The sequence below is a fragment of the Pleurodeles waltl genome, chromosome 11, assembly GCF_031143425.1.
Source record: "Pleurodeles waltl isolate 20211129_DDA chromosome 11, aPleWal1.hap1.20221129, whole genome shotgun sequence".
NCBI classification, from domain to species: Eukaryota; Metazoa; Chordata; class Amphibia; order Caudata; family Salamandridae; genus Pleurodeles; species Pleurodeles waltl.
The window spans coordinates 30,521,391-30,534,101 of NC_090450.1; the positions used below are offsets into that span (position 1 = coordinate 30,521,391).

At 42.4% G+C, this 12,711-nt stretch overlaps 1 protein-coding gene across 1 annotated transcript in view; it reads left to right on the top strand.

Annotated features, from left to right (window-relative positions):
* The window catches only part of LOC138266545 (cytochrome P450 2J5-like), a 96,941-nt gene that overhangs the window by 19,827 nt on the left and 64,403 nt on the right, over positions 1 to 12,711 (top strand). The window contains exon 2 of the mRNA XM_069215400.1: positions 1,182 to 1,323. Within this exon, the coding sequence (XP_069071501.1) occupies positions 1,182 to 1,323 (142 nt within the window). The remainder of the gene's footprint in view (positions 1 to 1,181; positions 1,324 to 12,711) is intronic.

Sequence of the window (12,711 nt, forward strand, 5' to 3'; positions counted from 1 at the left end):
GCCTAAAATTCAACCTCAAGACAAAAGACTGGAAAAAGGGTCAACTATCAATTTCAGATGCACAACAAACAGAGCTGCAAGAAGTGTCAATATAAGAGGATGGAGAATTGGCCAGCAGAGTAAATAGTTCTGTCACGACAAGGCTGGAAAACCAAGTTAGAGCACACACTATTATAGAGATGGCATGCCACAGTTGTGTGGATATATGAAGCATACCTGCCTGGTGATGACTCCACCTTTCACCAAGAACTGCTATCTGAACATCAAGAAAAGAGCACTCTTCAGATGCACAGGTGATGCTGTTTAACCTTTTAGTTAGTCTAATTCTGACTGCTTTCTTAACTGATATTACTGCTTTCAAATCATAATTTAAGCCTGTTAATTCAGGAAAGACTGAGGTCTGGAGACGAAAATGTTAGTTTCCTATAATTAAGGTCTTCACTGCTGGTATATTTCAAGGATACAACTGTATCTCACCATCCCCCTCAACCAGCCCCCGGGATTCATTAAAATCTTCCTGATTATAGTTTATTTTACTGAGATTCGAAAACTTGAAGGCTGAACCTTTGAGGAGAGCAGAGTTGTGTTTCTCTCCACCTCAATGGCTAGAATATCAAAGAGGATGGATGGTCTGATGTACTTTCACCAATGGCTCTAAACCTGACAGGCTGTTGGAAAAAGGTTTTTGATATGGCGACTTCAGGGGTACTGCTGTTGGAAACTTGACAATTTGGCCAACTCTCAATGGAGGGATAGACCATCAACCTGAGAAACTGTCTTCCAAATTCTAAATGAGGCCACAGGTGCATATGAACACTTCCATTTACATACTGACTAGAGAGAGTTCCTAGCCTGGCAAAAAGGAATAATTCAAGTATGTGAATGCATGAAGGATATCAAACTCTGGATACCTGCAGTCATAAGTAAGTAACATTTTATAGCCCACACCTCTTTTTAATGGAATATTCAATACATTTCTTCAAATCAGAGGGTCTAGGTTTTCAACTGTATCCATTAATAAATCAGCACAAGTCCAACGCTGAATATCCCCCCATCAGATTGCATTCTGTGAGCTCAACAGTGAACACTCAAATGTGGACAATCTCACAACACATTAGCTTCCTTTAATGTGCAACTTTTAGATTGAGGATGTTCACCCCATGTCAATTTATCCCATCCAGGTCTCCGAGGATGTCAACTCTACGTATGATGAGGCCAACATGAACCACACGGTTATTGAAATTTTCATAGGTGCTACAGTGCCGGTTTCTGCCACATTGCGCACTGCACTCCTGCTCATGGCCACTCAGCCAGCTATCCAAGGTGATTCTCAAAGCTATTGATTGTGACAATGCATAAACCTTTTTAATATACACAGGGCTGTAGAGTCAATGGAGTGGACTTGTACCAAGAACTAATTATATCTTGGGAAAGTGAGAGCTGGGTGTGTTTTAACTGTGCTAAAAAGTTAGAAATATGAGTCTATATGCAGCATTGGACTCAGTTGAGTATGGTACCAAACTATTCTTTACAGAATATCTTCTGACATAAATATTGTGTCCTAAATATCCTTTACAAAAGCATCATCCCAGTTCGGTTAATAATAGAAAATCTACTCTTAACAGGATCTTGTTTTGTAAATGATATTGAGGACACAATAGTTATTTCAAACAATATTTTTGTATATGATATTTCCACATGCCCTCTGTGGGATGCCTTTAAGACTACCCTGAGGGGCATATTGATAGCAGAGGCCTGTCATAGAAAGAGTACAATGGAGAAAGATATTACCACATTGATGGATAAAATTTAATGGTAGGAGACTAAACTTAAACACAATTCCAGTAGAGAATTTAGGGGAACCCTGGCTTATGGCATTTAGGGAACTTGCAAGAATGGAATCTGATCGTATAGAAAGGGGTCTGATTTTCATAAAACAGGGATACTATAAGCAGGGGGAATGGAAAGGAAGCAGACAATTGAAGGACACAATATACATTAATGGGTGAGCGAAACATGGCTAATTTCAAAACAGTGAGAATTACAATGAGTCCTCTTAAGATACACATTATTACAATTAAAAGAATACATTCTTAGTTAGGAAGAAGTATCAACAAATATTTTGTAATAAACTGGTATATGTATACACTACTGAATATTCAAGCAAAATCCACTTAAAACCTCACTCAGACTGGTCTTCAAGTTGAAAGAAAAGGAATGAAGAATTCACCGATTTAGAATGACTACAAGCCGCTCACACTGTGGGGTTGGGCAACCAGTTTACTTTGCAAAAGTATGCACCAAAGTGCCCTTCGCTCTTTCTTAGCAGAATAATGCTGCAGATACCTGGTCACGTTAGAAAAAGGCCTAAGAACAAAAGCAGCCCATATTAGAAGAATCCAATTGATAAAAACGATTGAAACAAAACATGTTTTAGCAGGTCCTGGAGTGAATAGTGAATACAAATAAAAAAAGACTTCATAAAAAATGCATGTCTGCAAAACACAGTGTGCATTAAACCACCTATAAAGTCCATAGTAACAGTTTTGTGGTTCAGAGCAAAGGACAGCAGTTTGTTATGGTCAATGATATTAATGTCCACCATGGAACTTCAGCAACAAAAAATATAGTGCATTATGACAGGTAAATCATACTGTTCCATTCCTTCATAGAATTGAAAGCCTTCGTGGTTGAGTATAATTTCTCCATTCTTTTCTCAAAATGATGGTGGCATTATATCCAACTCTTGGTGACCTGTGCTCCACATCAAAGACTTGCCACGTATATTCATTTTCATTAGGTCCAGCTTGGACCAAACAAACTGCTTAAGGTTCTTTTTCTGTATCACATCTAATTTGGCTCCAGTATTGTCCATTGTGAATAGGTACCTTTTATACTGGTTGGCGATGTAGATGAATATACGAAAGGTGCTCCTTTGCATTGGAAAGCATGGGGCTGCATTCTCTGATGGACCGAAGGTGCGCTCTTTCTGGCTCTTTATGCACCATCCGGACAAAACAAAAATTAATATACCTGGCAAGTGATAGTCACCCAGAGATTGAAATATGGCCAAGGAAATTTGCACTCTACCCCAAAAGGCCTTAATTCCATGGATGAATTGAACAATATGATTTGTCTACCATAATGCACTTTATTTTACCGCTTTATGTGCCCTTGTGGATTTTGCAATTGTGGCAGTGTACAATAATGTAATTTCCTGGGTGATCAATATGACATCACTGCCTATAATACTTTACCATGCTTCTTTTGGGACTGCAACGTTGTTACTATGGACTATATATTTGGTGGCATGCACAGTCTTGTTTATTGTAGACATTTGGCCAGATTTAGAGTTTGGTGGACTGCTAATTACTCCACCAGGGCAACAGAATAAAGTACTGTGTTACATGGAGGAAGTGCCCACTCACCTAGTTTTAAGACTTGCATTTACAGAAGTCGCAATCACAGCAGCTCCTGTGAATGCACTGAACATTTGGACAGCTCCGTCAGCATGATGAAGCTGTGCAGCAAACTTTCAATATTTTTTTTATTTTCAAAAAGAAAATCTCAAAGCTAGATTTTCTTTTTGAAAATAAAATAAAAAAACAATGACTCCCTCGCCATGGGAGGTTTCTCCTGTGGGGGGTTATTTTACAGTATTCATTGTACTTTACCACCAGGTTTATGTGTCTATGATGGACAGTGAAAACTGGCCACATGTCCTCTTACTTGAAATAGAGTGGGAAGGCAAATGGACAAACCTTCAATGGCTCTTATTCTGTTGGACAGTCAGATTTGAATGTTGGTGGTGGAGCTGAAGTAGTCTCCAGCATTGACATACTGAAGGTTTTCATGACTCTAAATGAAGTTGGAAGTCCTTCAGTTTGGGAGAGAGGGTACTCTGTCACCATTGCAATGACATACCCTCTCCACCAAACATTCAATCCTGCCCATCCATGCTTGCTATTGATGTTTTTTTTATTCACTATTCACTCCTGGATCTGCTAAATCATGTTTTTTGGGGAATGGGGTACCCAGGGCCAAACTTGGCCTGGGGAGGTGGCCATGTGCCTTCCTTTGCTTTTAATTTATTCCAGGCCCAGGGAGGGCTGGCTGCGTGACCCCCTCTCCCCTTCTAATAATTGGCCAGGGGATGGAGGACCTGGAGCCAAAATTGGCCTGGGGAGGGGGCTGTGTTCCCCCTGTTGGAAAATGGGTTATTGGTAGGGCAGGTAGGTACCTACACCTAGCAACAAGCCACTAACCTCCATGTAGGTACAGTTAGGTCTCAGTAAATTAATCCCAGCTCAACCCTTGGTAGCTTGGCAACGAGCGTCAAGGCTTAACTTAGGAGACAAAGTGTAAAGCATTCAAATATCACCAAACAGTAATTAAATAAAACACAGGAAACAGTTTAAAAATCCAAAACCAATTTATAAAAATAGTTTATATTTTTATCTTTAAAATGACACAAAAACGATTAAAATCGGTTCAGGGGAACCGGAGATATGAATTTTTAAAGAATTATTACTTTTCTAGCGCTTAGAAACAAAAAGCGCCAATCAGGTCATCTGGTTGCACCTTGACCGGGGCAAAGTCAAACTTTCAGGCCGACCGCGATGGAGCCCTGCTCGGCTACAGGTAGCGGGAGGCCTCGGTTAAAAAGTTACCTTCTGACTTAGTCTTTATTTTGAAGTTTTTCTTCACCGGGACGAACCTGCCAGTTGAATCCGACCTCCTGGAGCCCTTGTCCGGATACGCGATGTGGGTTTCCTCGGTGGAGACTTTTACCTTCGGACTTAGTCGTTTTTTCGAGATGAAAATCCTTCGACCATGGAGCCCTTCTCGGATACGATGGCTGGGAGGTCCCGGTCAACTTTTTACGTTCGGACTTAGTCTCTTTTTTGGATGTTTTTCTTTACCGGGACGAACCACGAAGTCAGGCCGGGTCGCGGTTGAGGCAAGCCGGCTAGAATTTCCGCGGCGGGTCGGTCCCTCTCTGGAGCTTTTTTCCAAAAATTCTCAAATCTTTTCCAAACTTCTGGGGCTTCACCCAGATGTTCTTTTAAGGTTCTTTTGGGGTCCACAGCTCACCCCAAGGGTCCAGAAGTTGTGTGATGGTCCTTGGGGGGTGCGGACTTCAACTCCTAGAATGCACCTGGCGCAAACTCCTTTTTGACCACTGGACAGTGGTCAGCTGGTCGCTTTCTTCAGGAGTGGGTGCAGGGGACTCTGGTTTAGCAATTTTTCGTCTGTAGCAAATAGGGAGTCCCTCCTTGAACCAGTTGAAGCCAGGCAAAGTCCTTCTTGTGGTGAAGCCCAAGTGTGCAGCTGGTGCAGTCCTTCTGAGTGCAGGTTCCAGGTGCAGGCCAGGGGTCCAGCAGGGCAGTCCTTCTTCTCCTTAAGTTCTTTCTTCTTGAAATTTGGTGGGGATCTGAGGCGTGGGTGCAGGTCTGCCAGTTTTATCCTTGCTCCTGGGTGAAAAGCAGGAGGGTCCTGGTCCTCCAATCAGGTACAGGGTCGTCCCCCTGTGATGACCACTTCCTGGGAAGTGTGGCAAAAATCCATCCCAAAAGGCAACAGTCTCCAAAAATCCAACATGGCTGAATCTGATTTTTGGAGGTTACACTGGCTGAGCCCACCCACTGGTGTGGCTAAGAATCATAAACACACCCCTCTCCTGCCCTCTCCTAATCTAATCAAGGGGGCACCTAGTTGTCTGGGGTTGCAGGATGTGGGGGTGTTGCTGGGTGCTCCAGATGTCCTTCTCTGCCTTTGAAGACCAGTTTGGCAGCCCTCCCCCTTCCTGCCTCACCATCTGCTGAGGGGAGATTCTCTCCCCCAAGCACATTCCTTTGTGTGAAGCCTGGCCACTTCACACCTAATCAAGGCAGCCTGGCAGAAGCTGCTGCAGGCTGGCCAATCAGAGCACAGCAGCAAAAACAATGCAGAGCTGAAATTGGCAACTTTTTAGGTAAAGTCTAAACTTTTTACCTGAACAAGTTAAATCCAACAACTGGAAGTTGTGGGATTTATTACAACAATTAATTTGATACCAAATTCTTGGTATGTAACATTTAAGGAGACTTTAAAATTTAAAATAAAGTCTGCCCATTCTAGCCTATGAAGGCCATTTACTTCAATGAGGGAAAAACGAATTTGGCTGTTTTTACCTCACCAGGGCTTATAAATCTATTTTTATAAAGTCCCTGCTTATAGTTACATGGCACCCAGCCCTAGGGGCACATAGGGCACACCTTAGGGGTGACTTATATGTAAAAATAAGGTAGTTTAAGACTTTGGAAGTACCTTTAATTCCAAAGTCGAATTTGCATATAACTTTAATTTAAAAGCAGCCAGCAAGGCAGGCCTGCCTTTAAAATGACACTGGGCACCTCAGCAGTGCACCTAGGTGTGCACCACCTATGCTGTGGTCCCTAAACCTACATGCCCTACCATATACTAGGGACTTATAGGTAGGTTGACTTAGCCAATTATAATTAGCCTAATTTGCATATCCATTTTACACAGAGCACAGGCCCTGGGACTGGTTAGCAGTACCCAGGGCACCATCAGAGTTAGGAAAACACCAGCATAAAGTGGAAAATGGGGGCAAAAAGTTAGGGGGCCTCTGCAATCAGCCCTGTTTTCCCACACCCCCCCCTCTCCTGTTAAAAAAAATTGGCTAGGCCCTGGAAGACGGGGTCCACACAGCCACAAACTGCTAAGGAGGGGGGCTGCATGGCCCTCCTTTTTTAGTAATGTGGAGTTGGGTGCCAAAGGCTGTACGTGGTGCGGGGCTGGGTGTCTATTGGGGGGTTGGCTGAAGGGCCTGGCCACAGACCAGGCCCTGAGGCCAATCCCCACCTTATATCAAGATACTATAACGCGTGTTCTAAGTTAACTATAACTCATGTCCTCCCAATGCACAGCTACTAAGCCCACATATTTCATCAATAATGTCATCTTCTAAGACATAATTTATAATACAACTCCAACATTTGTAATAAAATTATTGATGAGATATTTGTGCATGGGGGTACGCAAGTTATAGTTACTTTAAAGCACAAGTTATAGGCCCTCATTATGATCTCATCAGCGATGGTGGTCAACAGAAGACTGCCAGCGTTACGACCCCCGCCGGCCCAGCAAGGAAAAGGGCCGTAACATTGACAGCGGCTCCAAATAGAGCCGCCACCAATGTTGGTGTGTGGCGTGTGCAGCAGCACTTGTCGCGCAGATCACTGCCTGTAAATCGGGCAGTGACCTACATGACGGACCACTGCACGGGGGGCCCCCTGCACTGCCCATGCCAAGTGCATGGGCAGTGCTGGGTCCCCCAGGGGGGCCCTGGAGCACCCCTTCTGCCAGACTTTCTCTGGAGGGGGAATCCGCCAGGGAAAGGCTGTAGGAAAAGGGATCATTATCCGAAGGGTAGCGCTGCTTGCAGCGCTGCCCTGTCGGATAATGATTTCCTCCATTGTCAGGCTGCCTGTCAGGGGTAGCCTGGCGATGGAGGAGGGCCGCCGGCATGGCGGTCTGAACCAGCAGGGTTCATAACTCTTGAATTGGTATGGTTTGGCACATGTAAAATTTTAACCTAACTATAACATCCCCCCTGACCTTTCCTTTTTTTAAATTAATTTCCAAGATTTAAAAAAAATATTATTTCCTAACTATATCGTCCCTGTAACCTTTGTTTTTTCCCGTGTTTGTGCGTATATATTTCATATTTATTCAGATGTATATTTATAAAATTGGGTTAGAAGACATATAGGGGGTTATTCTAACTTTGGAGGAGGTGTTAATCCGTCCCAAAAGTGACGGAAAAGTGACAGATTTACCACCAGCCGTATTACGAGTCCATTATATCCTATGGAACTCGTAATACGGCTGGTGGTATATCCGTCACTTTACCGTCACTTTTGGGACGGATTAACACTCCTCCAAAGTTAGAATAACCCCCATAGTAAGAACAAACATATTTTAGAGAATTTCTGATAGAAAGTAGATTAGTCTTCCACAAATAGTAGCTGGAAAGTAGGGACGGGGCGGTGGAAGGGATTCCAAATATTGGGGGTGCGGAGCAAAAAGCTGTAGGCTCCGTTTAGGTAAGGCATACTATAAGCAAAAGGTGAGCATAGTATAAATTGGTGTATATTTAGCTACTCACTTAGAAACAAACGTGGGGTCCAACCCTTGTAGTGCTTTGAAGGTAACACAGGTAGATTGTTTATTAGGGACTCAATGTAGGCTGAATGGAACGACTGAGAGTTCAAGATAAAGAGTATTTGCATAATCTAATGAATGCTATAACCACTGCTCTCCATGGTAAAAAATAGTAATTTATTCTAATCACTTCCAGGTGAAAAAAAATGAGTTAAGACAACTGGAGGAAATTGGTTACTTAATATGATCTAGGGCCAGATGTAGGAAAGCATTTGCGAGTCGCAAACGGCAAAAATTGCCGTTTGCGACTCGCAAATCGCATTTTCCTATTCAGAAATGCATATTGCGAGTCGGGACCGACTCGCAAAATGCATTTCAGAATCGCAAATAGGAAGGGGTGTTCCCTTCCTACTTGCGATTCGGAGTGGTATGCAATACCATTTGCGACCGCATATGCGGTCGCAAATGGTGTCGCAGTTACCATCCACTTGAAGTGGATGGTAACCCATTCGCAAATTGGATGGGGTCCCCATGGGACCCCTTCCTGTTTGTGAATGGATCCCAAACTATTTTTTCAGGGCAGGTAGTGGTCCAAGGGACCACTACCTGCCCTGAAAAAATACCGAAACTAAAGGTTTCGTTTTTTTTTTTTTAAGTGCAGCTCGTTTTCCTTTAAGGAAAACGGGCTACACTTAAAAAAAAAAAACTGCTTTATTTAAAAGCAGTCATGAACATGGAGGTCTGCTGACTACAGCAGGCCTCCATGTTTGCGAGTGCCTATAGTCGGTATGGGGCCGCAATTTGCGACCCACCTCATTAATATTAATGAGGTGGGTCTCTGCGACCCCATACCGACTCGCAGACGGTGTCTGAGACACCGTTCTGCATTGCAAATTGCGACTTGCAATTTGCGAGTCGGAAGGACTCGCAAATTGCAAGTCGCAATTTGCAATTTTCCTACATCTGGCCCCTTAGTTATCAATCTTAACTCCCATGGTTTTCATTGAGAAGGATGGCGTAGGTAAAGCTCTCATGTCTGCTGTCTAAACGGAATCATTTCAGAGGTCATATTTGCCATTAATAAGACCAAACTCAGTCTGGTCTGCACTTTTAGGTGATTACTTCACATCTAGTTCCAAACAAATCTCATATGGTTTAGAAGTGCAGCCTGATTAAAGGGATTGCCCAACCGCAGCAATGTTTGTAAGTCATCTGCATACATGTATATCTTTAACCCCTTGTTAGCGATTTTTTTGCTATTGGCCTCAGGCAGGTATTTAAAAGGTAATGAGACCAAGAGGGGCCCTGTGGTGTACTTCGCACAGTCAAGGCCTCACTGAGGTCATTTCCACTTATAGTAGTAGAAGCCTCACACACCTAGTAGTGTCATGCCTCATCCTCGGCTTCTACCACCCACTGTGCTAGGATCAATGTCACCATGGCAGATTCAACCATCTTTCTCCTTCTGGCAAAGGGGAGTTCTTATTAAATATTTACTGGATAAAAAGACCGGGATCCCTGGGATGTGAGGCTTCTACTTCCATAAATAGAAATGACCTCAGTGAGGCCTTGCAAGTTTGGGAGTTGACCTTGATAGATGTTCATACATAAAGGGACTGGAAAGGTGCCTTCCCTGAAGCAGTCATAGTTTTGTGTTATAGGTTTAGAATGGGGTGGTTATGACTAATTGCTTATACTCCCCTCCTTGTCAAATGTCGTGTTTTGAGTACTCCTCACAGTAGCAGGATTCTTCAAGCACTAGACAAAGAGAGTCTCACAGTTTGATATTGATCTGTTGAGAAAGGTTTCAGCCACTGGAAGGCAAACCTGTCAAGGTGCCCCAAAGCAGTATGGTTCAATAAAATTGTATAGTTCACTATATCAAAGGCCAAATAGAAGTCTAGAGAATTCAGGGATTAATATGATATGGATCAGGAGCCAATGTCATCATCCATCCTTGACCAAAAGAACAATTCTGTTAAAAAAGTTATCAATAAATTTGTTTTGCTGCTAGTGTTTAAGTAATTTTGTCTCAGTGTAGTCTTCTGAAATTTTAGCAAAGCATGGAAGTAAAGACATCGGGCGGTAATTTTTAAAAACTGAAGAAAAATCTTTTTTATCAGTTTCTTTGAAAAACTGAAGAACAGTGTCTCGCTCCAATGAAGCATCTAGAATGAAAAAAGGGATTCAAGATGGTTTTCAAAATTAGTTTTAAAATAAAAAGGGGATAATGATCTATTGGGAAACCAGATTTAAATTTAGACACTGTGGACACTTGTCCCTTGACATTGTGTCAAAGGAGGACAACTTTGTTATTTTCGTAGGATTATCTGTAGGGATGGGAGAGAAATGTCGCTTCTTGATGGTCATTCTAATGTGTGTAATCCTATTTACAAAATAGCATTCAATTGATCAGAAAACACTTGTAGGTGCAAGCCCCAGTAAATTCTCATCATGTCAGACAGTTCTTTTACCACACAAAAGACCTCCTTTTGTACATTGGATGCATTGATGATATTCTTAAAATAAACTCTTGTTGGGCACAAAAAAATCAGAAATGTACTCATGCAAAAGGTATCTCTGTGTCAATAACAGCGTCTATTGGCTGTGGGAAGGGAAATATTGTTCCTCACTATAAAAGCTATTGCTCCACAATTTCTAGTTAGACCTAAACATCAGAGATAGACATGAAACGTTGACCACTGAGGTGTTTATTAAACCAGGTTAACCAGCAAAATGTTGACACGCTACAAGTGGCCATGAGCTTATCACCTGCCTGACTGAATTAAAAATATTGTTGCTTGATCCTTTTTTCCCCGAATTTAACCACCACAATGAACATTTTTGCAAAAAGAGGCTGAATATTTGCTTTGTTATTTACATTGTGCACCAAGTGTGGTGGTTTTGCACTTTCCACAGAGCACTATAGCGTATCTTCACCTTTTATTGACTTATTGCACACTTTGTCAAATATAAGAATTGTTTCATGTTTCCTTTATTTGTTTTTGGAGAAATTATTTTTCTCAGGATTTAAATAAAAAAACTCACCTAAAATTTCAAATGCATATTTATTATGTAATTAAAATATTTAGGGGCAAATTTAAGATCCCCTAGTGCCTCCTTGCGCCACATTAGCATAATTTTTTTTTTACGCTAATGTGGCCCAATGAGGCCAAAATCACAGTGCCATATTTACAAATTGGCGCAATGCATGCACTGCGCCACTTTGTAACCCTTTGTGCTACATTATGCTTGCACCAGGCATAATGTGTGCAAAGGCGCACTCGCTCGCAAGGGGGGGGCTGAAAAAATGATGCAAAGAAATCTTAGAGATTTCATTGCGTCATTGTTTTTGGCTCTTTAAGTGCCTGCTCAGAGCAGGCGTCAAAAAGAGGCACACCATTGTTTTCAGTGGGCTTTGCAGGATTAGAGTCAAAAATAGTCATGCTAATCCTGCAAAGCTTTTTTGATGCTAGTTCCCTAACTACCGCCAATGTGCGCTATATCTTAGATACGACACACACAGGATAGCGATAGAGGGGCGCTAAGGGGCACAAGAAAAGTGGCGCTGCACTGGGAGGAACGCTACTTTTCTTAAGCCAGGCACAAAATCTTCATTCAGACACCCAAAATAAAAACCAACCTTGCAGAAGAAGTGGAACTATACAAAGAAAATTAGCTCCAAAGGAAGCTGCAGTTGGGCATAGTGAATAATGTATGCTGGGAAGTCTAAATAGCTCCTCTATATATGTCACACAAAGAGACTCCCTCACAATCAGGCCAGGGACCTGTTATGCTTCTTATAGAAGATCCTTCAACAGAAGTAGGGAAGTGGAACTACAAAAGCAGCATAGGTTGCAACAATTGTTGAATGGATTCAGGCAGAGATTGTGGCTTACCACCCATATGACCACATTCATATGATCCAAAATAGTGTGCATCTTCCAGAATTCTTTGGTACTTGTCAAAATTGCGCTTACTGCTCAGCTCACAGTAAGGTAATACCAGGTCTATCCGGTTGGACCAGAACCCTTGAAAGTTAACATTAGCAAAACTGGATCCTGTAAAAGATGAACACCGGGCATGACTTAGGCCTGGAAAAATGAAAAACAATTTTAAACTCAAACTCTTCCCAGTTCAGGCTCCCTACGACAGGAGAAACATGCTTCCCAGACACAAGCTTCCATGTTAAAAATATCACCTTCTAAACAGACTTAAATGGAGCACACATCAGGTGCCAAAGAACAAGACCTGGAACTAGAAGTGTCCCAAAAAGAACTGCAAATTTCGGGAAACTCTGGCACCTTGAATGAATCAGTAAATGGAAGTGGCCATTGTACAGAGCGATGGAAGAGGGGAAATCAGCTGGGCAACTAAAGGTATGGCCTCCTGCAGAGGAAATGTCACATTCCTAATGGAGGATTTGACCCCAGTTATATTGATGATTGGGTAAGACATACTCCCAAGCGTGGGAACTAGGGATATGTTGGAATACACCCCCAGATCTCACTCCCTCAATAAGAGTAGAATGATTGTTTGCCT